The 27,760-nt window shown below is 36.3% G+C and overlaps 1 protein-coding gene across 2 annotated transcripts in view; it reads right to left on the reverse strand.

Moving 5' to 3' along the window:
- ELP3 (elongator acetyltransferase complex subunit 3) overlaps nucleotides 1-27,760 on the reverse strand; it is a 103,859-nt gene that overhangs the window by 68,651 nt on the left and 7,448 nt on the right. For both annotated transcript variants that reach the window (XM_027600003.2, XM_027600002.2), the window contains 4 exons: nucleotides 14,385-14,455; nucleotides 13,319-13,382; nucleotides 11,879-11,947; nucleotides 8,785-8,939 (listed from right to left, as the gene is read on the reverse strand). In XM_027600003.2, coding sequence (XP_027455804.1) covers nucleotides 8,785-8,939; nucleotides 11,879-11,947; nucleotides 13,319-13,382; nucleotides 14,385-14,437 — 341 coding nt within the window. In that variant the 5' untranslated portion in view covers nucleotides 14,438-14,455. The remainder of the gene's footprint in view (nucleotides 1-8,784; nucleotides 8,940-11,878; nucleotides 11,948-13,318; nucleotides 13,383-14,384; nucleotides 14,456-27,760) is intronic.

Consider the following 27,760-nt stretch of genomic DNA (forward strand, 5'->3'; position numbering starts at 1 on the left):
ATCAAGAAAAAAAGAGAAAACACAGATTATCAGTACCAGGATTGAAAGAGGGGTGATCACTAACATCCTACAGATATTAAAAGCATAATAAGGGGATAGTATGAACAACTTAATACCAAAAAGTTTGACAACCTGGATGAAGTAGACAAATTCCTTGAAAAATATAACTTACCAAAATGGATACAGATAAAATAGAAAATCTGAATATCCCTAGTTAAGAATTGAATTAATCATCTAAAACCCTTCCATAAAGAAAACTTCAGCCTTGGATAATTTTACTGGTGAGTTCTAACAAACACTTATGGAAGAAAAACATTCATTTTATAAGAACTTTCAGAAAACAGAGGCGGACACACTTCCTAACATGTTTTATGGGGCCAACATAACACAAATACCAAAACCTGACAAAGAAATTATAAAAAAGGAAATTACAAACCACCATCTCTCATGAACATATACACAAAATCCTTTCCAAAGTATTAGCAAAATGATATATAAAAAGGATAATACATTATGACCAAATAGGGTTTATCCTAGGAATGGAAGGTTAGTTTAAAATTAAAAAAATCAAAGTAATCTACCTGATAAAAATAAAGGAGGAAAATTATGTGATCATCTGACTAGATACAGAGAAGTCATTAGACAAATGAATTAGTGATAAAACCTCTCAGCAAACTTCTTCAATCTAATAAAGGTATCTACAAAAAACTCAAGGAATATTGCAGTTAATACTGAAATATTAAATGTTTCCCCTGTGTTACTGGAAATAAGAAAAAGAAGCCCACTCTCACCACTTCCATTTAACACTGTCCTAATGTCCTAGCCATTATAATAAAGCAAGGAAAAGGATGCAAATCCAAGAAGAAAAATTAAAGCCTACTGTATCTGCAAATTTATTGTTTATGAAGAAAATCCTAGCAAATTTACAAAAACAACTTTTAGAACTAAGTAGTGAATTTATTAAGGTAATATGATACAAGGTTAATATACAAAAAAATCAATGGTACATCTATATATTATCTGTAAACAGTCTGAAAAATGAAATTTTCAAAAAGTTCAATTTCTGTAGCATCAACACAAAAATATTTTGGGATAAGTTTAACAAAAGGCTAATAACATCTCTACACTGGAGATTTCTAAGAGAAATTAAAGAAGACCTAAGTAAATGAGGAGACAGACTATGCTCACGGATCAGAAGACTCTCAATATTGTCAATTTTCTCTAAATTGTTCTATAGTTGTTTTATTAAGATTTTATTTATTTGACAGAGAGAGAGAGAGAGAGAGACAGTGAGAGAGGGAACACAAGCAGGGGGAGTGGGAGAGGGAGAAGCAGGCTTCCCGCTGAGCAGGGAGCCCGATGTGGGGCTCGATCCCAGGACCCTGGGATCATGATCTGAGCTGAAGGCAGAAGCTTAACTACTGAGCCACCCAGGCGCCCCTAAATTGTTCTATAGTTTTAATGCAATCCCAATCCCAACATACTTTTTAGTAGAAACTGACAAGCTGATTCTAAACTTTACATAGAAATGCAAAGGAACTAGAATATCCAAGACAATCTTGGAAAAACAATGACAAAGACGACTCACGCTACTTGACTTCAAGACATACTATGAAGCTACAATAATCAAGACAGTGTGTTACTGGCATAAGAATTAAAAAATAGATCAGTGGGACAGAACAGAGCCCAGTTCCACATTTATAGTCCATCAATTTTTGACAAAGCCACCAATATAACCTAAATGGGAAAGGGAAGTTTTTAAACAAGTAATGTTAAAACAATTAGATGTCCACCTATATGAGAAAAAAGAAACCTTGACTCCTACTTCACACTACATTTAAAAATTAATTCAAGATGGATCACAAGCCTAAATAGGCAAGTTAAGTATAAAAAGCTAAAACTATAACTAGAAGAAAACACAGGAGAGTGTCTTCTTGTCTTGGGAGTAAGCACAGGTTTAATAGAGACAATACAAAAAGCAGTAACAGAGCAAAAAACAGCTAAATTAGACTTCATCAAAATAAAAACTTCAGCTTAAAGTTAATCTTAATAAAATGAATACTTCAAGCCACAGACTCGGTTTTCATATTTGTAAAATATAAATCTAGCAAAGGAGTGGTATCCAGGATTTATAACAGCCCAATAAAAAATGGGCAAAAGATTTTAACACACTTCGCAAAGAATATATACAGAAAGCATAAGCACATAATAAAGTGCTCATCATCATTAGTCATCAGGAAAATGAAAATTAAAGCCACAATGAGATACCATTACACACCTACAAGAATGGCTAAAATTAAAAAGACTGACAACACCATATGTTGGTGAGGATGTGGAACAACCAAATGTTCATACATCACTGGTGGGAGTACAAATGGTACAACTACTTTGGAAAAATGTCTGGCAGTTTCTTATAAAATAAATGTAAGATGTAGCATTTCTACTTCCAACAGAAATAAATACTATATTCACATTAAGACTTGTAAGAATATGTTCACTGAAGTTTTATCATAATAACTGCAAACTGGAAACAGCCCAGGTGTCCATCAACAGAATAGATAAGTTGTGGTCTATGCATACAATGGAATACTACTCAGCACAACCACTGAAATACCCAACAACACTGATGAATCTCAAAATATTATGCTCAATGAAAGAAGCCTTACACAAAAGAGCATATGGTTATATGGAAGGGGGGACAAAGGGAATAATGGCTGTCTTTGGAAGACATAGATGAGAATTTACTGGGAAGGAGCACGAGGAACCTTTCTGGGATAATGGTTATGTTCTATACCCTATTAGGGTTTTGATGCACAGGTATGTACATTTATTAGAACTCATCAAATGATATACTTAAGATCTTTGCACTTCATTGTATGTAAATTTACTTCAAAAGAAAACACAGTGGACTAGTAATGATGTGCATGATGATATATTTAAAGAAGTGTACTGAAGTCTGCAACGTATTTTGAAATACATAAAAAAAGAGGGATCCACGGATAGGTAGAAAAATGGATAGTGGGATATGTATGTGATAAAGCAAGTACTATAGAATCCAGGTGACAAGTATGTAGTGCTCACTGAAAAATTCTGGTTTTTTGTTTGTTTGTTTCAAATAAAACGTTGGAAGAAAAACAGCAGCTAATATGACTGAGATTGTCTTTTAGGTTGGACTGCCAATGTTAAGGATCCTGGTCACCATCCACGAAAATCGGGTTGATCAAGGGAGGAAGTAAAAGAGGTCAATATAAAGTGAGGGGTGGGGAGTATATTAGAGCCAAAGCCCAGAAATGCAAGACGTCTGAAGTGTGACAGAAACAATGCCAGGGCAGGAAGGCAGAAAACAGTCACTTTCAAGCCTTCTGAGGTTGCTTTTGCTTTCTTCCTAACTTCTGCAAGTCTATGAAACTCTCTTCTAGGCCTGGTATCCAGCATTATCTAGCACTAGCTTTTCCAAGACACATAAGGACACAGCTGGAGGATTTAAAGTCATTGATGAGGGGCAAAAAAGAGGAAGGAACGGAAATGAATTAAAAATTCCACTGGGAGAAGTTATGAGTCACCCACTTCTTGATGGGTAACTACCCTTTGAAATTGCATCTTTTGAAAACAGCCAAGAAGCATTAAAGATTGAACGTAAAACTGCTTCTGGGCAGGACTGATTAAAAAGGAATAAAACTATTTTAAAAAGGTTACTCTGAGTTATCTGGCAATATTTGCATTCCAGTGAATGGGTGACTCAGATCCTACTGCTCGTCCTTTTCATCTCCAGAGCTATGATTTTTAGAGGACAACAGTCACCAGTAATTGTTGCTCTCTGTAGACAACTGAAGTCTCAGTCTAGCTGACAGAAATGAGTGATTATCACTTTGCTTGATTTAATGTGCCTTCACAGAAACCACACCTGCTTTGTCCTTGAACTCTTTGACTCAGCTTTCCAATTTTTCTATTTGCAAGGATATAACATACTTTTTGCTACTAACTTGCTGTAAATAATAACCAGGTTCACTTTGGGGGCTTTTCCTTACCTTAACTTTTAACGTTTTAAGTAAAAAGCAAAACTTTAATCAGGTTTAATCAGGTTTAAATATGGCTTAAACTTTAATCAGGTTAGACACTGGGTAACAAAGGAGGGTAACACGAGCTAACTGCAGTTTGATTGAAGACTTTTAACCTTAAACATTATGGACTCATCTGTCACTATGTAATTTTTAACCTAATTTTAAAATTAATCTTTTAAATTAAAACCTCTGCTATGCTAATGAAAGTTAGTATTGCATATTTGTATTCAGCAATAACAAACAACTAATAGCAACTAATACTAAAACAAACATGAAGCTCATTACTTTACATCTGAGAAAGGTCAGCCACACTGGGTAACCCAGCCAGTCTTCACAAATACCCTCAGTGCAAGAGAACATAGAAAACAGAGAGATAAACAGCTCATCCAAAAATTCTGAAGAAACACATTATGTCCAAAACACAGTATCTCTGGGCTGCTCTTTATTTCACAAAATGCTAACATCTGAAAATGGTTTTCTAAGTCTCTAGTTCTATAGTACAAACCAGACTGCTATTTCTTTAAACTATAGAACATTTCCCAAAAAACTAAATACCATTTTTACTGTAGGGAGTTAGTAGCAAAAAATTTACCTCAACAAAACAAACAGGATGCCACAAATTAGCTTTTTCCAGATTATCTCATAAAAGTATAGAGACCAGGAGAAAAGAACAAAATATGTCAAATGTGGGTTGGCATGATTCAGTGTAACATTTATGGATGGTTTTATGGCTCCCAAATTGTACTTTTATTACTTCCCGAGAGCCATTCATGAAATCTGTTGCAATGAAGACTCAAATCATATATAAATTTTCATCTGGAAGTAAAGAGTTTGTTGCCCTCTTGAGGTAAATTCAAGAACAGAAACAAAACAATGCTGGCTTGGCCTAGTCAATTACAGAAAGAGGCTTTCTTCTCCAACAGGCTTTTTCTACAAACATATCATGATCTGAAGCTGGACAGTTATAATACAAACTCTATTTTTACCCCAACAACAGACAACTTACAAAGGCACTAAACATTTCTGCAAAAATAAAGCTAAAACTTCACACCAAGAATAAAGCAAGAATTTTAAAGTTTCAACAGATAAAAATGTCAAACTAGCTGCATCCTAAAAATTCATTATGCAGATCTTCAGTTAACCTAGCTCATATGACCCAGGGGACCCAAACTATAGACTGTGAAAAGTTTTATGGCAAACTTTTATGGAGGTTGGTTGGGTCAGTAGGGCAAGTCCAAGAGAGTATACTCAATTCCACTCAGTGTTTGGTCTTCAACATGAGAAGTAGCTGCACTGAGAAAAGAGTATGGGTAGAAAAATTCAATGGTCTTGATAGATTATCCTGTTAGGGAATTCTCAGAGTTAAATGAATTTTAGTCAGTATTGCCATTTCAATGTCATGGGGCTTTAAACTAATTAATGTTGTTTCCCCTCAACTTATATTTTTATTCTAAGCTATCATCTGATTTTCAGTATTAAGAAGAATGGGTTAGATTACATCATTATTCCTCTAAAGTTTCAAAGACTTCAGTGTTTTACTAAGCATGACTTACATTCATGAATGATCAAGGTTTTGAATAAGCAGTAAAAATATGGTCACCATCTCATCTTGCTATTAAAGATCCTGTAGGAGGAAGAGATCACACCAGCCAGCTGTTGTTAAAAGTCTAGATTCATGGACACAGAATTAACCCATCACATTCTCTAGAAGCAATCAAACAAAGTAGGTTCCTCACACACTCTCCCAATTGCTGAACTCTTTATACATATCCTTCCAGATACCCTTGATAGCACAGGGGATAGGGAAAGTAGGAAGGACAGAAAAGATGTCCCTATTCTAAGAGGTTGCCCTACTTAAGTCATTAGCTGTCAGTATTGACCTACAGATTGATCATTCATTCAAAATTCATTCACACATTTACTGATGGCTACTATGTGCTAAGAACCATTTTATTTACAAAGCAATGAAAACCACCCTTAGGTTCATTCAAACTTTGGTTGCACTTACTACTCTATAAAAAATTCTCTAAGAGGGGCACTATTTGAACAACTTTGTATTAGCTAAGTGACCCTCCCTCCCCAATATAAAAGAGAAGCCAGAAAAAAGCCTGAAGGCAGGAAGAGGAGTGTAAAAAAACTCCAGAGAGATATTATTTCTTCCAGTATTTTGAAGTTCTGATGATGTACACACATGTGTGCTCATATACACACAGACACACACTCTCATACATTTTTATACCTAGCACAGTTTCTTGCATTATAGCAAAGTTCGGGCTCTGAAAGCAAAGCTGCCTGGTTTCACAGCCCCACTTGGCCGCCAAACTACCTGTGTAACTTTGACAAGTTGCCTAATCTCTGTGCCTTAGTTTCCTCATCTGTAAAAACAGGGATAATTCAAATACTTAACTCAGGGTGCCTGGGTAGCTCAGTTGGTTAAGGGTCTGCCTTTAGCTCAGGTCATAATCCTGGGGGTCCTGGGATCGAGCCCGACATGGGGCTCCCTGCTCAGCTGGGAGCCTACTTTTCCCTCCCCCTCTGCCCTTTCCCCTGCTTGTGCTCTCTCGTGCTCTCTCTCTCAAATAAAATCTTTAAAAATAAATAAATAAAAGGTTTACTGTGAGTTTTAAATAAATGAATAAATACTTATCACAATGCCAGCACATGATATACAGAGTAAACATGAATGTCTTCCTTTACCCCCACCTCCCATGTCCCTTCCTCCTCAGCTCTAATGCCCATAATAATCATCACTCTACTACCTCTTCCAGGCATTTACATTTTCTAAGCATTTACACACATTTCCATGTGCTTACATTCCCATGCATTTACATTTATGTGCATGTGCAAAAATAATGGAATCCATACTGTAAGAATTGCTCTAAAAATTGCTTTCTCACACAGTATACCTCAGAGACCAGTAACTCTCCCATATTAGGTGATCTTATTCATCTGCATGGCATCTAAATGCCATGTATAGGTTGATAACCCCCAATTTTGCATTGCCAGCCCACGTCTCTTGTGTAGTCTACCTGAATCTCCACTTGAATGTATCTTAGGTATTTCAAACTTAACATATCCAAAGTAAAATTCTTGGTTTTCTCCCATATACCTGCTCTTCCCTCTGTCTTTTCCATCTCAGCATATGGCACCACCCATCAACCATGTCTTATAACCAAAAGTTGGGTATCATGCTTGATTCCTTCCTCTTTCTTACCCCCAACCCAATCCAAAGTCCTGTCATTTGCAGCAATAAAACAGAATTCTAATCCATCCTCTTCTCCATCATTACTGCTACCACCCTCAACTGAACTATGATGGATATAATAGTCTTCTATCTGGCTTCTCACTTTTACTCTTGTAATCCGCTTCCCCATTAGCCAGACAATAGACAGAATGACCTTCTTATCAACCTGAATGTGTCACTTTCCTGCTTAAAACCATTCATCTACTTCCTACTGCATTTCAAATACAATTTTAGCTCCTCAAAAGCATTATATTCTCTGGCCCATATATATCTCTGCAAGCTCACCTTATGACATGCTCTCCTTTGTTCACTGGAGTCTAGCCACACTGGCCTCCTCTCTGTTCCTAGAAGACTCCAAGATCTTCCCCATTTCAGTGCCTTTGTCTTATTTTTTTCTGCTCTTGGCCTGATTCCTCCTTATATTTTGGGTCTCAGATTAAATTTTACCATTTTGTCTAGACAATAAACTTATTCTTTATCATAGTATAGCCTATTTCTACCATAGCATTCCTGTTTATGTGTTGAACTAGTAGAAATAAGCACAAGGGCAAGGACAACATCCTTCTTATTCCCAGTGCCTAAATCAATACACAGCACCTAGTGGGACCTCCATAAACGTTCAGCAAGTAAGAGGGAATAGTATATGGTAATTAACTAGGTCTAGGTTTTCCTGAAACTTCTGAAAATAAAAACTACTTTTAAGACTCACTTTTTAAATAACTGAACTATATATATAAAATGTTAGTATTCTTGCTAAAAACTGAGATATGATATCAAAAGAATGTATAATTCTCTTTTGTCAACAATGAATAAGTCATCTCATTCATGAACAGAAATTATTTAGTTATTAATAAGTTATTAAATAATAATCACTTGTTTTGTTGATTTCATGGCAGCCAGATGTTTTACATAAAGTGTACCCCTAGTGCTCTTTTTGAGTGGGCTGAAAGCTCAACTAGTCAAATCAAAACTACTCCTGTAGTTTAGACCAGCCTAAGGTTGAAAAAAACCTTCAGTGATTTTATGAATCACTCTTTCTCAGAGAATACTAATGTCAACGAACCATACACACTTATTTAAAAAAAAAATTTTTTTTTCAATGGAAAAACAATCCTTTCCCACAAAATAGACGTAACTATGAGAACTAGGAATGTGTAAGGCGATGGATGCTAACTAAGCTGACTGTGGAGACCATTTCACAATATATGTGAGTTCTTATGCTGTACACCATAAACTTTTACAATGCTGTATGTCAATTATATCTCAATAAACTAGAAAAAAATGTATTTTAATTATAACCCATCAAAAATATGCAAATAAAAAGAACAAAATCTACCCCCTTTACCCCAATCCCCACCCCCCCCCGCCAAAAAAGAACTAGGAATATAGATGTAGAGCAGAAGGAATTCTCACAGGCTGCGGCTGGAACGATAAGCTGACAACCACTCTGGAGAATATGGTAAAATAAGGATTTCTTACTTGACTGCCTCGTAAATATTGTTGGAGGTATGTCCTGATAAGGCATCATGTAAATTTCGAATAAAATAATCTCTGTATTCTTCTGGAAGGGCCATAAATGTTCCACCCATCACAATAAACTCCACTTTATCCACACTGTGACCAAGTTGTTTTAACTGAAATACATATAAATTCATTAGTATTAGACATATATAGTCAACTATCCTAAGAAGGCACTGCAAATTTCTAATTTTATTTTGTAGTGTTTTCATCGGTATAGTTTAAAAATGAAAAGCAATTCAACATATTTAGTGAATTCTGTGGATTGAAAAAACAGACTCCAGAGTCTGAAAGAAAAAAAAAATTATAGCTCATGGAGGGAAAGGGAGAATTAAAAAGAATCAGCAAGAAGCTTGACATCAATACCTATGTGGAAATTTAAAAACACATGGAATATAAGCTAGAAAGCAGGAAGGGCAAATATAATAACAATACAATATATAATATAATAAACGAATATTTATGATTATGTATTTTTATGTCAGAACACTTGCGGTAAGCCTTGGGGACAAAAAAAAGATGACTATATGAAACATAATCAGGACTTGATGCCAATGGAAGAAAAAGAACACTACATTAGAAAGAAAAATTAAGAAAGTAGTTTTAAATCAAAACTTTAAAGTTTTACATCAATTATGAAGATTATGAGCACAGGTGGCACTGCTCTCTGAGGGAAAAAAAAGGAAAAGTCTGGTTGATAAAATATGAAATATTATCTCTCTACTAGGGGAGAATGGTATAGATTTTTCATTTTGTCAACTATAATAAGCAAGATTCTAAATTTTAAAAACAGATATTTAATTTAAATTCCTTAGGTTCCTCAAAAAGTTAAAAATAGAAAATCAGTATGAGCCAGTAATTTCACTACTGGGTATCTAACCAAAGAAAACAAAAATACTAATTTGAAAAGATATATACACTCCTCTGTTTATTTACATTAGTCAATTATTTGTAAATAATTACATTATTTACAATACCCAAGATATGAAAGCAACCTGAGTGTCCACTGATAGACAAATAAAGATGCACTATATTTATATATATATATACACACACTCACACAATGGAATATAACTCAGCCATAAAAAAAGAATGAGATCTTGCCATTTACAATAACATGGAGGGAACTACAGCATATTGTGCTAAGTGGAATAAGAGAAAAACAAATACCATATGATTTCATTTATGTTATTTATATGTGGAATATAAATAACAAAAACAGATAAACAAAAAGTAGACCCATAAATGCAGAGAACACACTGATGGTTGCCAGAGGTAAGTGGGTGAGTGGATGGACAAAATGGGTGAAGGGCAGTAGGAGATACAGGCTTCCAGTTACAAAAAGAATAAGTCATGGGGATAAAAGGTACAGCATAGAAAATATAGTCAGTGTTATTGTAACAGCGTTGTATAGTGAGTGATGGTAGCTACACTTGTGGTGAGCGCAGCATAACAAATAGAAATGTTGAACCACTAGGCTGGACACCTGAAACTAATGTAACATTGTGCACCAACTACACTTCAATTAAAAAAAAAATTCTTGCCATATCTTAGGCGTGAGAAAAACTGCGTCAAGTAGACTACCAAATTATGAACTCAAATTAAGGCACTATGTAAAGGATGTCTACACTTAATCTGGACAAAAAGGCACCTTTTCAAATGTTTGTTTCTGAAAACAGCAAATAGTTTATACATATGTATATCTTTGTGTATGTAAATCATATTCATACATATGCATATGCATACACGTGCAGATATGTATTTAAGTATATATGTAAGTTGCACACACACTAAAAGAAGCTCTGTCTCTATGACTGTTTATAAGGGATACACAACAAAATCACTCTGGAAGCTTTTTCAAAATATCTTGCCAGTACCCTAAACCACACTTAATCAGAATGCCAGAGGTGGAACGCTGGCATATGTTTTGGAAAAGATACTCAGGTGATTCCAGTGCATTTACAGTTAAGAAAAGAATCACTGTTCTATAGTAGTTTCTAAATCTTTTAAAACCCATTCCCTTTTTGGTAAACATAAAAATTTCATATGCTATTGAAACATTTTATTTATATTTTTAATTTTTTTTATTATGTTATGTTAGTCACCATACAGTACATCATTTTAAATGAATTAAATACCACAGTTAAAAAAGAAACTGAAGCAATGGGCAGTTTAGAACATGCTTTTCTAAACTCTGTCGGTTCCACCCAGGTGGGGTCCTCTCCTATAGCTGACAATCCTGATCCACATGTGCTTGGGAGACAGTGAAGTGAAAAATCTTAATTGGCTGCTATTCACTAATACTAGTTAGAAATGACTAGAAATGACTTAATGACTATGGATGTACTACTTTCCATTGGAGATTTTGTAGTTGCCCTACTAGATGTCACGGTAGAAGTTAAGTGTTCACACTTTTTAAAACTGGGTAAGTTCAAAATAGAACTTTAAGAAAGAAAAACTATATTAATGTTCAGATTTCCCAAACAGAGCAAGACCATTTACAAAGCATTTGTTTTTAATCAGTTATATTGAAGTATAATTTACATACACTAAAATCAATTAATTTTTAAGTGTACAACTGGATGAGTCTGGGTAAGTGTTTAGAGTTGTGTAACTACCACCACAGTCATGATATAGAACAATTTCATGACTCCCAGGAGTTCCTCATACCCTTTTGTAGTCAATTCCCTATTCCCAACCTGGCAAACCAGGCACAATACTTCTTATGTGGCTTATGGAAGCAAAAATTCAATCCATCTACTTACTGTCTAAGAACTTCCACGCATCTACATCTGTAAATTTCATATGGTAAATGAGTTTGTACAAGTTGAAAGAAATTTAGAGACTATAGGACCCTTAAAGAAAATAATACAGTCTCTAAAGGAAGTAGTGTTTCTGACCTTGCTGGGTATTGCAAAACAGTCTCCCTCCTTCAGATAGATACTAAAAACTTACTGAGGGGAAAGACACTCTTTATTTCAGGTTCAACTCAAATCAAACAATAATACCTTCTGTGTACAAAAATCTAATTTAAAAATGCTTTTTAAAAACTTACCTGTTCTATTCGGTGTCTTGTCTGTAGATAAGGGTCATATCTAGCACGGATAGCTCGCATGGAGGTTGGCTAAGAAAAAAAGAGAAAAATCTCCTGCTGGGCCCACATTCAATAAAAAATAAAAAATAATTTCTAAAGGACTGTATTAAAAATAAAATCCTCTTGTGCTCCTTCCTTCTTCAGTCTTGTTAGGGATCAAAATAATGTTCTGAATAGCATCTGGCTAGTCTCTACCCCCACTGTCTTAAGTATCTGAACAGCAGGGCATCTCCTTGAATCATATTTATCTTTGTGTAAACACTTATGAAATCTCCAGGGTCACTTTCTGCTGGAGCAGAAAGGGGTGGCTAAGGGACAGAAATGAGAGGGAGCCTTTTCACTGAATAATTCCTTTTGTATTTTTAACAATTTGAACAATGGAAAACAAGTAAAAAGTGAAATGCCATATATAAGAAAAAGTCCAGTGGTTTGCTGCTGCTGACCTCTTCTGAAGAGGCTGACCGCTTCAAAAGCCTGTTTGCTGTTCTCCCGCTTGCACCCTGTCCCTACTCTAATCCTTTACCCACACAGCATCAAATGATCTTTTAAAACCCTACACTGCAACAGACCATCTCCCTGCCTTCAACCATAATGGCTTCTCATGACACCTATAATAAAATCCAAACTCTCTGCCCAGCTTACAAACTCCTAGGTCATCTGTCTCTCCAGTCTCATTCCTCCCCTTACCCACTCAGTCCTGGTACACCCCACTATCGTTCCTGCTACAGCTCCTTGTTCTAGTGATTCTCTCCGCTGGGAATGCTCTCTCCTGATATTCCTGCATGGCTCCTTCATGTCATTCAGGACTCAGTTCAAATATCTCCTCAGACAGTCACTTCCCAAACACCAAGACAAAAGTATCTACTCATCTACAGATCTAACTCAATTTTACTTCTCAGCTTAACATTTACTAGTACCTGATATTTTCTTCTTTCTTGTCTATCTCCCATTATTAGAATGTAAATTCCATAAAATCAGGGACTTTGTCCACTTCCTACTGCTTAAGAAGCAGTATAATGTAGTGAGGAACAAAGAATTCAAAACCTGGGTCTGTCACTTATTAGCAGTGTGTCTCTGGGCCAGATGTTTAGGACTTCTAAGCTTGTTTCCTTATTCATAAAACCAGGATAATAACAGTGTCTTCACTTCAAGATGCTGCTGTAAGGTTTAAAGTTATAAAGCACTTGGAATAGTTTGACATATATAACAAGTGCTTATATAAGTATTTTTCTAGTGACTAGAGCAATATATGTAGACACTCAGCAAATATTTGATGAACAACTTTTATAATCAGGAGAAAAATAAAAAATTATAAAATTTAAGAAAGCCAGTACTTGTATAAGCGCACTATAGGTAAAGTATGATGTTATACTTCCTCAGGACAACCTCACATTACTTTACCTCATATCCAGTATAAGACTGGGTTGAATATTCAAAATCTGAATCAGGTCCACCAGGGCAGTATCTGTCAATACAACCAAAGAATAAAGATGTCAGATACAAAATTCAGTTCAACAGTCTAGTTCAAGTATCTGCAGTCTCCATAAAATCCTGAGAGCAAACAAGCTTCATTTTCAAATCCTAACAGAAGAGTCTATCTTCGCAGTATTACAATTAATATATTTTCTATGAACAAGTAAACACAATAAACATATAAGGAACATTATTGTAGTCATTTGGAGAATGTTGCAGTCACTGTTATTTTAGAGGCTTAAGCTTTTAGGAAGAAGTTAACAGGATTTAAGTCTTCCTAGGTTTGGAATGATACAGTGCTCTCTTGGTAACTATACTTAGAAAACCTTTCTCTTGGGCGCCTGGGTGGCTCAGTTGGTTAAGCGGCTGCCTTCAGCTCAGGTCGTGATCCCAGGGTCCTACGATCAAGTCCTGCATCAGGCTCCCTGCTCGGTGGACAGCCTGTTTCTCCCTCTCCCTCTGCCTGCCTCTCTGCTTACTTGTGCTCTCTCTCTCTCTCTCTCTGTCAAATAAATAAATAAAATCTTAAAAAAAAAAAGAAGAAAACCTTCTCTCATTTAATCTTCCTAACTAGAATCATGCATATTCTTCTGCCTATTTTTCCAATTATCTAAATTTAAGAAGTTTAAAGGTTATTTGTAAGGGTAACTTTTTAATTTGATACTTTTCTGATCCAAACCTATTTTAGATTTCTGACATTTAGAATTTAGGCAGCTCCATATTTCCATGTTTCATTTATCAAGTTAATAGACTGTCACTGTTGAGTTCTCTAACCTATGCATTTTTTATTACAACATATTAAAATCTTTATATGTCTCATTTTTAAAGCAGTGAAACATCCTATCAATGGCTGCTTGTTTCAAAGAACTAACTTATGAATCTACTGAATCAAAGTTTTAAATATTACCAGCATGCACTGATTAAGACTTTAGGGGATTAACTAATTCATTTAAAGTACACACACACACAACTTATGGAAATCATCCACACTTACACGCATATATTTCCTGTAAAACTGATGTGTGGGCATCTGTGGGGTTTGCACATCACAGCCACAACAGCAATCTACAAAAGAAAGATTAATAAAAAAGCTATTATGGAATGATGAATACACAAACCTGGATAGTGGTTATCTCTCAGAAGGAGGGAAAGGAATACAATCAGGAAATGGCACATAAGGAAAAAACAAAAAAAGAAAATGGCACATAAAGGGGCTTCAATGTATTGGTAATGCTGTATTTCTTAAGCTGAGCAGTGGGTGTAAGGATGATCTCTTTTCAACGTTTTTAATCTCTAAAATCTACAAATGCACTTATATACTAGCTTGGATTATATTTTACCTATAAATTAAGTGCAAAATAAGGAATTAATAATTTTCAAAGTCACAGTGATTCTATTCTCTCACTTTCTTTTACTAAAATAGCCTACAAGAAAAAATTACTTTATGCAATAAAGATATAAAATTATATCTAAGCCTAACCTTTGTAACTCACCCTCCTCACACATATACTGGACCTCAATATTTAGAGCAGACAGTATTAAACTAGGAGCTATACTTCAGAGCGTGTGCAAAATATTCTCAGAGGGGTCCGTCAGAGCCCTCCTGGTCTGAGCACAGTATGTGCTTCAGAAAGGGGGTGATGACAGAGATAAAAGTATGGTTACATATGGGGGCGCTGGCCAAATAAGGGTATAGACTAAGGTGAATATAAGCCAGGTTTCTTACTATCAGAGAAGGAAGTTATAAATATGAAAAGGGAGAGAACCTGGATGGAATGGAAGATACTGCTGTGAACTCACAGTTTTCAACATATATTCTGATATACAAATAAATATAAATGCAAATGTGTCATATATATGTGTGTGCACATATGTATATATGTATACATATATATTTCCTAACTTGGTTCACTGACATGGAGCAGCAACACCCTAATAGCAATGAGTATAGTTATTTATATATTTATATATAATGAGTATAGCTGTTTATATTTATTTATATTTATAGCTATTTATAGCACTCAGATCTTGGTTTCTAATTACGCTTCTCCACTGAAAAACCCCAGGACTCCTTGGAGAAATGGCTGATTCCAGACATGGGGCAAAGAAAGGACAAGATGAGCCTGGAACATTTTATTATGACAGAAAGTTAGAACTGCTCAAAAAATGATAGGGACGTTTTAGAAAGACACAGAAACCAGCCTGAAAGACTCTCACTGGTCAAATCAGGGATCATGTGTACATCAAAATAAACACATGATAGTAGCAGTTTATAACCCACCAAACTGGAAACCATTAATCCATTCATACAAATAAATGAGTAAATGAAATCTGAAATGAAAATCTGATAAGGAAAATACTTGCATACTTTCAAAGTACTTCACCACACAAAACTTCTTAATTACAAAAAGGAAAAGATTAACTTTACAGAGGAGAAGCCTGGTAGACACTACCTTCATCAAAATGAAACTTCAATGTCAGAAAGAAGAACAAAGATGAAGGTATCATGCTCTCTGATTTCAACTATTAAACACAATATGATATTGGCATAAAACCTGACACGCAGATCAATAGAACAGAAATAGTCCAGAAATAAACCCCTCATACATGATCATCAGTTAATTTACAATAAAGGAGCTGAGAATATACAATGGAGCAAGGACAATCTTCAATAAATGGTGTCGGGAAAAACTGGGTATCGACATGCAAAAGAACAAAACTAGACCACTATCTTAGGTAATATGCAAATATTAACTCAAAATGGATTTAAGGCCTTGAATGTAAGACCTGAAACCATAAAACTCCTAGAAAAAAAAAAGTTCCCTGACATTGATCTGGGTGTTGAAGTTTTGGATCTGACTCCAAAAGTAAAGGCGACAAAAGCAAAAATAAATAAGTGGGACTACATCAAACTAAAAAGCTTCCGCACAGCAAAGAAAACCATCAACAAAAGGAAAAAGCAACCTACTGAATGGGAGAAAATATTTGAAAAACATATATCCAATAAGAGGCTAATATCCAAAATATATTACAAAACTCAGCTCAATAGCAAAAACCACATATGATTAAATAATGAGCAGAGGACTTGAACATTTTCCCAAAGACATACAGATGGCCAGCAGACACATGAAAAGATGTTGAATATCAATAATTACCAGGGAAATGCATATTAAAACCATGAGATATTACCTGTTAGAATAGCTACTATGAAAAATCTAATAAATAACAAGTGTTGGTGAGGATGTGGAGAGAAAAGAACCTTCATGCAGTGTTGGTGGGACTATAAATTGGTGCAGCCATTATTGAAAACAGTATGGAGGTTAAAATTAAAAAGAAGTCTACAATATGAACCAGCTATTCCACTTCTTGGTATTTATCCTAAGAAAATGGAAACACTAATTTGAAAAGATATATGCACCCCTATGTTTGCTGCAACATTGTTTACGATAGCCATGATATGGAAACAACCTAAGTAACCATCCATGGATGAATGGATAAAGAAGGTGTGGTGTGTGTGTGTGTGTGTGTGTGAGACACACACACACACACACACATATACACAATGGAATACTGCTAAGCCATAAAAAAGAATGAAATCTTGCCATTTGTGACAACATGGATGGACCTTGAAGGTATTAAATGGTAGATGAAATTAGTCAGACAAAGAAAGACAAATACCATGACTTCACTTATATGTGGAATGTAAAAAAGAAAACAAAACAAAACCATATATACAGAGAACAGACTGGGGGTTATCAAGGAGGGAGGGGGCTAGGGGATGGACAAAACAGGTGAAGGGGGTCAACTATATGGTGATGGATGGTAACAAAACTTACTGTGGTAATTATTTTGCAGTGTATACAATTATCAAATTATTATCTTATACACTTGAAGATAATATAATGACATATATCAATTTTACCTCAATAAAAATGTTATATACCAATTTTACCTCAATGAAGAAAAAAAGAACATTATCAGTGACAGGACAAATTGAAACTATATACCACCTGCTAGTATACCAGAAGAACATATTATTGCTTCTATAATGTTCCTGCCAAAAATGCATAACCTGAATCTAATTATGAGGAAACATCTGATTAAGCCAAACTGAGGAACATGCTACAAAATAACCTGCCTGAAATCTTCAAAAGCATTAAGGTAATGAAGTCAAGGAAAGACAGGAAGTGCCCAGACTTTAAAGGACATGACAAAAAAATCTAACATGTAATCCTGAACTGGATTCTGTAGATCATTATTGAAACAGTGGGTGAGGGGCACCTGGCTGGCTCAGTTGGTTAAGTGTCTGCCTTCAGCTCAGGTCATGATCCTGGAGTCTTGGAATCAAGCCCCACATCGGGCTCCTTGCTCAGCAGGGAGTCTGCTCCTCCCCCTGCTCATGCTCTCTCTCACTCACTCTCTGAAATAAATAAATAAAATCTTTAAAAAAAATAGATAATTAAAAAAAGTCTCTTATGGCTAAAAAAAAAAAAAAGTGGGTGAAACTTGAACAAAGTCTGAGGATTAGGTGACAGTACTTAATTAGTGTTAAATTCCTGACTTTGACACTCTATTGTGGCGATAAAAGAAAATGTCCTTATTTGTAGGAAATGCACACTGAAGTATTCAAAGGCAACTTATTCTGCAACATACTCTCAGGTGGTTCAGGGGGAAAATGTTTTTATACCAGACTTTCAATTCTGTAAGTTTGATTATTTCTCATAATAAAAATTATTAAAATTTAAATCATTAAATAGTGATCTAGACAAAAATCCAAAATTTATAAAAAATTGCAAATCTGAATGAAAAATTTAGATTTTCAAACAAATGTTTTTATTTAAAATGAGCCACAACTACGTATACCACCGATGTGGTCAGTCTAATTCAACAATCTTTTATTGAGGGCCCAGTATATAGGCCAGGTTCTAAGCTACACAGAACAAATGGGCCTTGAGACTATAAAAATATTAATGCACTGCTTCTGTCCTCTGAAATCATATCTGCCTAGGGTAGCAAGATACATAGAAACAGGTTATTTCAAAACCACATGGTAAGAAGGATGTAGAAAATACTAGGAATGCCAAAGAAGGCAATTAATTAGCCCTCACCAGGGAAGTCAGGGAAGCCTTCCTGAGATGCTAACAATTGTGCTGATTAAGAATTAATTGATGGGGTGCTTGAGTGGCTCAGCTGGTTACGCATCCAACTCTTTGTTTCGGCTCAGGTGACGATCTTAGGGTCGTGAGATGGAGCCCCGCGTTGGGCTCTGCGCTCAGTGTGGAGTTTGTTTGTCCCTCTCCCTCTGCTCCTCCCCCTGCTTGCACTCGCATGTGTGCTCTCGCTCTCAAATAAAAAATAAAATAAAATAAAATGGATCACAGACCTAAATGTAAAGTCAAAACTATAAAACTTCTAGGAGATAACATAGGAGAAAATCTAGGTGACCCTGGGTTTTGCAATGAGTTTTTAGATCAACACCAAAGAATGATCCAGAAAGAAAAAACTGGTAAACTGGACTACCTTAAAAATTTGAAAGTTCTGTTCTGAGAAAGATACTCTTAAGAGAATGAAAAGACACAGACTCAAAGAAAGTATTTGCAAAACCCATGTCTGGTAAGATACATATCTTAAATATACAAAGAACTCTTAAAATTTCACAATAAAAAACCAAACAATCTATTAGGAGTAGGGCAAAAGATCCGAAGAGACACCTCGTCAAATAAGATATAGTATTGACAATAATAATATGAAAGATACTCAACATATGTCATTTGGGAATTGCAAACTAAAATGAAATACTACCACACACCTACCAGAATGGCCAAAATCCAGAACACGGACAATACCAAACGCTGACAAGCATGTGGAGCAACAGGAATTCTCATTGTTGGTGGGACTGTAAAATGGTACAGCCACTTTGGAAGACAGTTTGGCAATTTTACAAAGCTAAACCTAGTCTTACGATATGATCCAGCAATCATGCTCCTAGGTATTTACCCAAGTGAGTTGATATGCCAAGATTTCATTCTTTTTAATGGCTGAATAATATTCCACTGTATATATACCACATCTCCTTTATCCATTCATGAATTGAGGGACGCTTGGGCTGCTTCCATAATTTGGCTATTGTAAATAATTCTGCAATAAATATAGGGGTACATGTACCCCTCTGAATTAGTGTTTTTGTATTCTTTGGGTAAATACCCAGTAGTGTGATTGCTGGTTTGTAGGGTAGTTCTATTTTTAAATTTCTGAGGAACCTCCATACTATTTTCCACAGTGACTGCACCAGTTTGCATTCCCACCAGCAGTCCAAGAGGGTTCCTTTTTCTCTACATTCTTGTCAAAATAGTATCTTCTGTTGTTGCTTTAGCCATTCTGACAAGTGTGAGAAGATAAATCATTGTGGTTTTGATTTGCATATCTCTGATGGTAAGTCATGGTGAGCATCTTTTCATGTCTTTTGGCCATCTGGATGTCTTCTTTGAAGAAATGTTCATGTCTTCTGCCCATTTTTTAATTGGATGGATGTTGAGTTGTATCAGTTCTTTATATATTTTGGATACTAACCCTTTATCAGATATGTCATTTACAAATATCTTCTCCCATTCCATACGTTGCCTTTTAGTTTTCTTGTCTCCTTTGATGTGCAGAACTTTTTATTTTGATGTAGCCACAATAATTTATTTTTGCTTTTGTTTCCCTTGTCTCAGGAGACATACCTAGAAAAAAGCTGCTATGGCTGATGTCAAAGAAGATACAGGCTGTTCTCTTCTGGGATTTTTATGGTTTCAGGTCTCACATTTAGGTCTTTAATCTATTTTGAATTTATTTTTGTGTATGGTGTAAGAAAGTGGTCCAGTTTCTTTCTTTTGCATGTTGCTGTCCAGTTTTCCCAATACCATTTGTTGAAGAGACTGTCTTTTTCCCCAGTGGATATTCTTTCCTGCTTTGTCAAACATTGGTTGACCATACAGCTGTAAGTTTATTTCTGGGCTTTCCATTCTGTTCCACTGATCTGTGTGTCTATTTTTGTGCCAGTATCATGCTGTTTTGATTACTATAGCTTTGTAAATAGAACTTGAAGCCTGGAACAATGATCCCTCCAGCTTTGCCTTTTTTTTCCCCCCAGGATTGCTTTGGTTATTTGGAGTCTTTAGTGAGTCATATGAATTTTAGGATTGCTTGTTCTAGTCCTAAGAAAAATGCTATTGGTATTTTGATAGGGATTGCATTAAATGTGCAGATTGTTTTGGGTAGGATGGAGATTTTAACAATATTTGTTCTTCTAATCTATGAGCATGGGATGTCTTTACATTTCTTTGTGTCCTCTTCAATTTCTTTCATCAGTGTTTTATAGTTTTCAGAGTACAGGTCTTTCACCTCTTTGGTTAGGTTTATTCCTAGGTATCTTACTATTTTTGGTGTCATTGTAGATTGGATTGTTTTAATTTCGTTTTCTTAAGATTTTATTTATTTTAGAGAGAGAGAATGAAAGGGGGAGGGGGGCAGAGGGAGAGGGAGAGAGAAAATCTCAGACTCCATGCTGAGTGCAGAGCCTGACATGGGGCTCAATCTCATGACCCTGAGATCATGACCTGAGCTGAAATCAAGAGTCAGATGCTTAACTGAGAGCCACCCAGGCACCCCTTAGTTTCACTTTCTGATGTTTCATTATTGGTGTATAAAAATGCAACAGGGGGTACCTGGGTGGGTGGCTCAGTCAGTTAAGCATATGCCTTCAGCTCAGGTTGTGATCCCAGGATCCTGGGATCGAGCCCTGCATCGGGCTCCCTGCTCGGTGGGGAGCCTGCTTCTCCCTCTCTCTGCCTGCTGCTCCCCCTGCTTGTGCTCTCTCTATCAAATAAATAAATAAAATCTTAAAAACATAATAAAATAAAAATAAAATAAAAAAATAAAACTGCAACAGATTTCTCTACATTGATTTTGTATCCTGCCACTTTACTGAAATCATGTATCAGCTCTAGCAGGTTTTTGGTGGTCTTTTGAGTTTTCTACATGATCATGTCATCTGCAAATAGTGAAAGTTTTACTTCTTCCTTACTGATTTGGATGATTTTTATTTCTTTTTGTTGTATGACTGCTGCTGCTAGGCCTTCCTGTACTCTGCTGCATAAAAGTGGTGAAACAGGACATTCTTATCTTTGTTCCTGACCCTAGAGGAAAAGCTCCCAGTTTTCTCCCCTTAAGGATGATGTTAGGTGTGGGTTTTTCATATATGGTATTATGTTGAGGTTATGTTCCCTCTAAACCTACTTTGTTAAGGGTTTTTATCATGAATGTATGTTGTACTTTGTTTAATGTTTTTTCCTACCCTATTAGAATGATCATATGGTTCTTTTCCTTTCTCTTATTGACGTGATGTATGGTGTTGATTGATTTGTGAATATTGAATCACCCTTGAAATCCAGGAATAAATCCCACCTAATTGTGAGGAATGATTTTTTTTTTTTTAATGTATTGTTGGATTTAGTTTGCTAGTATTTTGTTGAAGATTTTTGCATCTATATTCATCAGGAATATTGGCCTGTAGTTCTCTTTTTTAGTGGTCTTTATCTGGTTTTGGTATCAGGGTAAAGAAGGCCTCATAGAATGAATCTGGAAATTTTCCTTACTATTTTTTGGAATAGTTGGAGAGGAACAGGCATTAACTCTTCTTTAAATGTTTGGTACAATTTGCCCATGAAGCCATCCAGTCCTGGGCTTTTGTTTGTCGGGAGTTTTTTGATTACTGATTCAATTTCTTTGCTGGTAATCAGTCTCTTCAAATTTTTCATTTCTTCCTGTTTCAGTTTTGGTAGTTTACATGTTTCTAGGAATTTATTTCTTGTGGGCTGCTAATTTGTTGGCATACAGTTTTTCATAATATTCTCTTATAATCGTATTTCTATGGTGTTGGTTGTTATTTCTCCTCTCTTATTTGTGATTTTGGGCCCTTTCTCTTGTTTTTTTCTTGATAAGTCTGGCTAGACGTTTATCAATTTTATTGATCTTTTTCCAAAGAACCAGCTCCTGGTTTCACTGATCTGTTCTACTATTTTCTTAGTTTCTGTATCATTTATTTCTGCTGTAATCTTTATTATTTCCTTCCTTCTACTTTTAGGTTTCATTTGTTCTTTTTTCTAGCTCCTTTAGGTGTAAGAGTAGGTTGTTAATTTGAGATTTTTCTTGCTTCTTGAGGTAGATCTGTATAGTTATAAACTTCCCACTTAGAACCACTTTTGATGCATCCCAAGATTTTGGATTGTTGTGTTTTCATTTTTATTTGTGTCCATGCATGTACTTAATTTTTTCTTTTATTTCCTGATTGATCCATTCATTGTTTAGTAGCATGTTATTTAGCCTCCACGTATTTGTAGTCTTTCCAGATTTTTTCTTGTGGTTCCTTTCTAGTTTCATAGTGTTACGGTCAGAAAAGATGCATGGTATGACTACAATCTTCTTGAATTTGTTGAGGCTTGTTTTGTGGCCTAATATGTGATCTATTCTGGAGAATGCTCCATGTACATTTGAAAAGAATGTGTATTCTGCTATTTCAGGATGGAATGTTCTGAATATCTGTTATCCATCTAGTCCAACGAGTCATTCAAAGCTGTTTCCTTGTTTCTGGTTGGATGATCTGTCCATCAGTGTTAGTGGGCTGGTAAAGCCCTCTACTATTATTGTATTACTATGGATTAGTCTTTTATGTTTGTTATTAACTGTTTAATATATTTGGGTGCTCCCCTGTTGGGTGCATAAATATTTACAATTGTTGTATCTTCTTGTTGGATTGTCCCCTTTATTATTATATAGTGTCCTTCCATGTCTCTTATTACATACAGTCTTTGTTTTAAAGTCTATTTTGTCCAATATAAGTATCACTACCCCAGATTTCTTTTGATATACATTTGCACGACAGATGTTTCTCCATCCCCTCACTTTCAGTCTGCAGGTGTCATTAGGTCTAAAATGAGTTTCCTGTAAGCAGCGTAGAGGTTGGTCTTGTTTTTTAATTCATTCTGTCACCCTATGTCTTTTGGAGCATTTAGTCCACTGATATTCAAAGTCATTATTGACAGATATGTATTTATCGCCATTTTATTCCTTGTTTTGTGGTTGTTTCTGACGTTTTTCTCTGATCCTTTCTTTTCTTTCTTTCTTTCATGGTTTGCTAGTTTTCTTTAGTGATATATTTGGATTCCTTTCTCTTCATTCTTTGCATATCTATTAGTTTTTGATTTGTGGTTACCATTAAGTTTGTACATAACATCTTCTGCATATAGCAGTCTATACTAAGTTGATGGTTAAGTTTGAACCCATTCTTTACTCCTCTCCTCCCCATGTTTTAGGTATAAGGTGCTATATTTTATATCCTTTTATTTTGTGAGTTTCTTAACTCATCTTTTATACAAATATTCATTTTTACTGCTTTTGTGTTTCCTATCTTCGTACTGTCACTTTTGATCTTCTTTCCACTTCAAGAGTCCTCCTTAATATTTCTTGTGGGGCTGCTTTTAGTGGTCATGAACTCCTTTAGTTTTTGTTTGTCTGGGAAACTTTTTTTTTTTAAGATTTTATTTATTTATTTGAGAGAGAGTGAGAGAGAGCATGAGAGCAGAGAGGGTCAGAGGGAGAAGCAGACTCCCTGCTGAGCTGGGAGCCCAACGTGGGACTCGATCCTAAGACTCTAGGATCATGACCTGAGCTGAAGGCAGTCACTTAACCAACTGAGCCACCCAGGCACCCCTGTCTGGGAAACTCTTTATCTCCCCTTCTATTCTAAATGATAGCCTTGCTGGATATTCTTTTTTTTTTTTTTTTTTGAAGATTTTATTTATTATTTGACAGAGAGAGACACAGTGAGAGAGGGAACACAAGCAGGGGTAGTGGGGAAGGGAGAAGCAGGCTTCCCGCCTAGCAGGGGGCCCGATGCAGGGCTCGATCCCAGGACCCTGGGATCATGACCTGAGCCAAAGGCAGACACTTAACGACTGAGCCACCCAAGCGCCTGTGGATAGAGTATTCTTGACTGAAGATTTTTCCTATTCACCACTTTGAATATATCACGCCACTCTCTTCTGGCTTGCAAGGTTTTTGCTGACAAATCTGCTGATAGCCTTATGGGGCTTTCCCCTTGTATGTAACTGTCTGCTCTTGCTGCTTTTAAGATATGTTTTTTTTTTTAATCACTACTTTTTGCCATTTTAATTACACTATGTCTTGGTGTGAATCTGCTTTTGTTGCTTTTATTGGGCATTCACTGTGCCTCCTGGATGTGAATATTTGTTTCCTTCCCCAAACTAGGTAAGTTTTCAGCTATTATTTCCTCAAATAAATTCTTCTTCCCCTTTGATTTCTCTTCCTCTTCTGGGACACCTATAATATGAAGGTTATTACATTTGATGGAGCCACTGAGTTCCCTGTATCTATTCCAATTTTGCAAAATTCTTTTTTCTCTCTTTTGTTCAGCTTGATTATTTTCCATTACTTTGTCTTTCGGTCATTAATTCGCTCCTCTGCTTCTTCCATCCTGCTATTCATTCCATCAAGTGTGTTTCTCATTTCATTTATTGAGCCCTTTATCTCTGCTATGTTATTCCTTATCTCTGTATTAAGTACTTTATTCATGTCTTCTACTCTTTTCTCACATCCAGTGAGTATCCTTATGATCATTGCTTTAAGTACCCCATCAGGCATGTTACTTATATCTGCTTTGCTTAGATCTCTGGCTGTGGTGTTGTCTTTTTTTTCTTTCTTTTCTCCCTCCCTCCCTCTTTCTTTCTCTCTTTTTCCCTCCCTCCCTTCTTGTCTTTCCTTTTCTTTTGTTTCTTCTTTCCTTTCATTTGCAACAAATTTCTCTATCTTCACATTTTGTCTCTGTGTCTGTTTCTCTGTGTTAGGAAAGTCAGCTACATCTCCTGTTCTTGAGGGTAATGGCCTTATGAAGAAGTCCTGTACTGCCCTGCTGTGTACTGTCCCCAGTTCCCCAGGGCCTGGCGCTTCTGGGAATGTCACCAATGTGTGCTGCATGTGCTGTGCTGTTTTATCCTAGCTGTTACATCCTTTAGGCCAGTCATCTTCAGAGGCTATCTTTGCCTTTTGTGAGCAGTACTTGGCCCCTGACCTGAATGTAGTGCATTTTAATGAGGCGTGCTCTGGTCTGCTTGTGAATGAGACCTGTCACCACTGCTGTCTGAACAGGGGCTCCACAAAACTCCTGAGTCAGGAGACACACTGTAAGCAGAAGTTTGGGCCGGTCTTCAGGGGGAGGGGACTCACCAACCTGGAACTGAGGCAAGTGTGACGGGGAAGGGCAGTTCCATAGGAGTAAAGGCACTTGAAGTGGGGCTTGGTATAAGCAAATTAGGTAGCAAGTGTGGGTGCTGCACTGATTCCCACAGGTGGCCCTGTGCTCATGGGCTGAGGGATGGGTGAGGGAAATGGTGTCAGTCAATTCTGTGTTCCTGGAGGGGTCTCTCCTTGAACTCTGCTTCTCTGGGATGTGCTCTGAGGTGAGCAAATAACCTCTGTACTGTGTCCCCCAGGTGCTCTTCAGATTGCTGTTTCCACACTATATGGCATGCGTTGTTTGCCTAGCTTCTAAGAGCAGTGCAATGCCCTCTGGGATCTATCCCAGCCATGCCCACTGACCTTTAAAATTCCAGTCTTTAAGTCCACTGGTTGCAAGAACTCCCAAAATTCAGCCCCTCTCACTTGCCAAGCCAATTGCTATGGGAATTCATTTTCCCTGTAGGCTCCCTGGTTGATGGTTATTAGTCTGTCTCTCACCCTTCTCTGCCACTGTGGCTCTCTCCCCACCACAGTGGCCATGATCTCTTTCTCTCCCAAACCGCATCTCTGCACTTACCACCTTCTTCAATGTGGCCTCTTCTCTACTTTTAGTTGTGTAGTTTGTTCTGCAACTCTTCAGGTCAATTTCTGGGGTATTTAGGATGATCTGACAGTTATCTAGTTGTATTTGTAGGATAAAATGAGCCTAGGGTCCTCCTACTCTGCCATCTTCCAACCTCTCCCTGTACTTCTGATATTTTTAATAGTTCACTCTGGTGATATTGTCAAAGATGGATTTGGTGCAGGTAAGAAAAAGTAGACTAGTTAGGAAATAACTGAAATAGTCTAAAAAGAAATAATGAAGGCCAGAATATCCCTACCAGTGGTGGTAGGAATGGACAATGCATTTCACATCTTTTGGAAACTGAGTGGATAGAGGCACCATGAACTAGGATTGAGAAGAAAGATGAATGAGCAAGTTTGAGGTTAGTTTTGGTTATATTATACTTGAGGGTATATAGGCAGTCAAAGGAGAGATGTTTAACAGGCACTTTGACAAAAGCCTGAAGCTTGAGGAGTGGTCAGAGCTGGATGTCAGCATATAACAATACTTAGAAATGTCAATGGATGAGATCACCAAAGATGGCATGTACAGTACTAAGAACAGTGGACCCAGGACAACAGAAAACATCAATTTTTAGAGGCAAGCAGAACAAGAATAGACCTCAAAGAAAGAAAAGAAGTAACTAGAGGTAGGAGGAGGAGGAGACAGAATGGTGTCATAGAAGCCAGGCTTATTAGTCAGGTTAAGGAAAGGTTGATAAGTCTTTGTCTTCCATAGCAGCAAGCTCATACATAATGCTGAAAACTAAAAATTCAAGACTTATCTATAGAGTGTGTTATCTGGGGATATAGAAGCAAATGCCAAGGAATCAGCTAAGAGTTAAAAATGCTTGCCCTGAGGGGAAAAATGGGAGGTGAGGGGTTTGAAACTATGGCTGACCTTTGAAGAAAGCACGGGTTAGGGGTGACAACCCCTCAACTCAGTTGAGTAACTGCATATAATTTTTGACCCCAGAAACTTAATTATTTTCATAGTCTACTGCTGATCAGAAGCCTTACTGGTAACAGAAACCATCAATTAATACATATTTTGTATGCTATACGTATTGTATACTGTATTCTTACAATAAAGTAATCTAGACAAAAAGAAGTATCAGGACAATCATAAATATATCTATAGTACTGTACTTATGGGAAAAAAATCTGCCTGTAAGTGGACCCATGCAGTTCAAACCCATGTTGTTCAACTGTATTAATTTCTCTTAAGGAACCCTTTACGCTAGGTACAAATAAATAAAACAAAAACTCTTAAGTACAAGGAGAAGAGACCAGAATTAGTGATTCATTGTGTATAAAAGTTTTAGGGTTTAATTAGTCACAAATGCAATATGATCCAGGAGATATGGCCACCAAACAAGTCAACATAAACTGTAATTACCAAGTTTTATACTCGCATCCAAATAAGAGATTGAATTTCTATGATCATATCAGAAACACACAATTCAATTCTGG

The sequence above is a fragment of the Zalophus californianus genome, chromosome 2, assembly GCF_009762305.2.
Source record: "Zalophus californianus isolate mZalCal1 chromosome 2, mZalCal1.pri.v2, whole genome shotgun sequence".
Classification (NCBI taxonomy): domain Eukaryota; kingdom Metazoa; phylum Chordata; class Mammalia; order Carnivora; family Otariidae; genus Zalophus; species Zalophus californianus.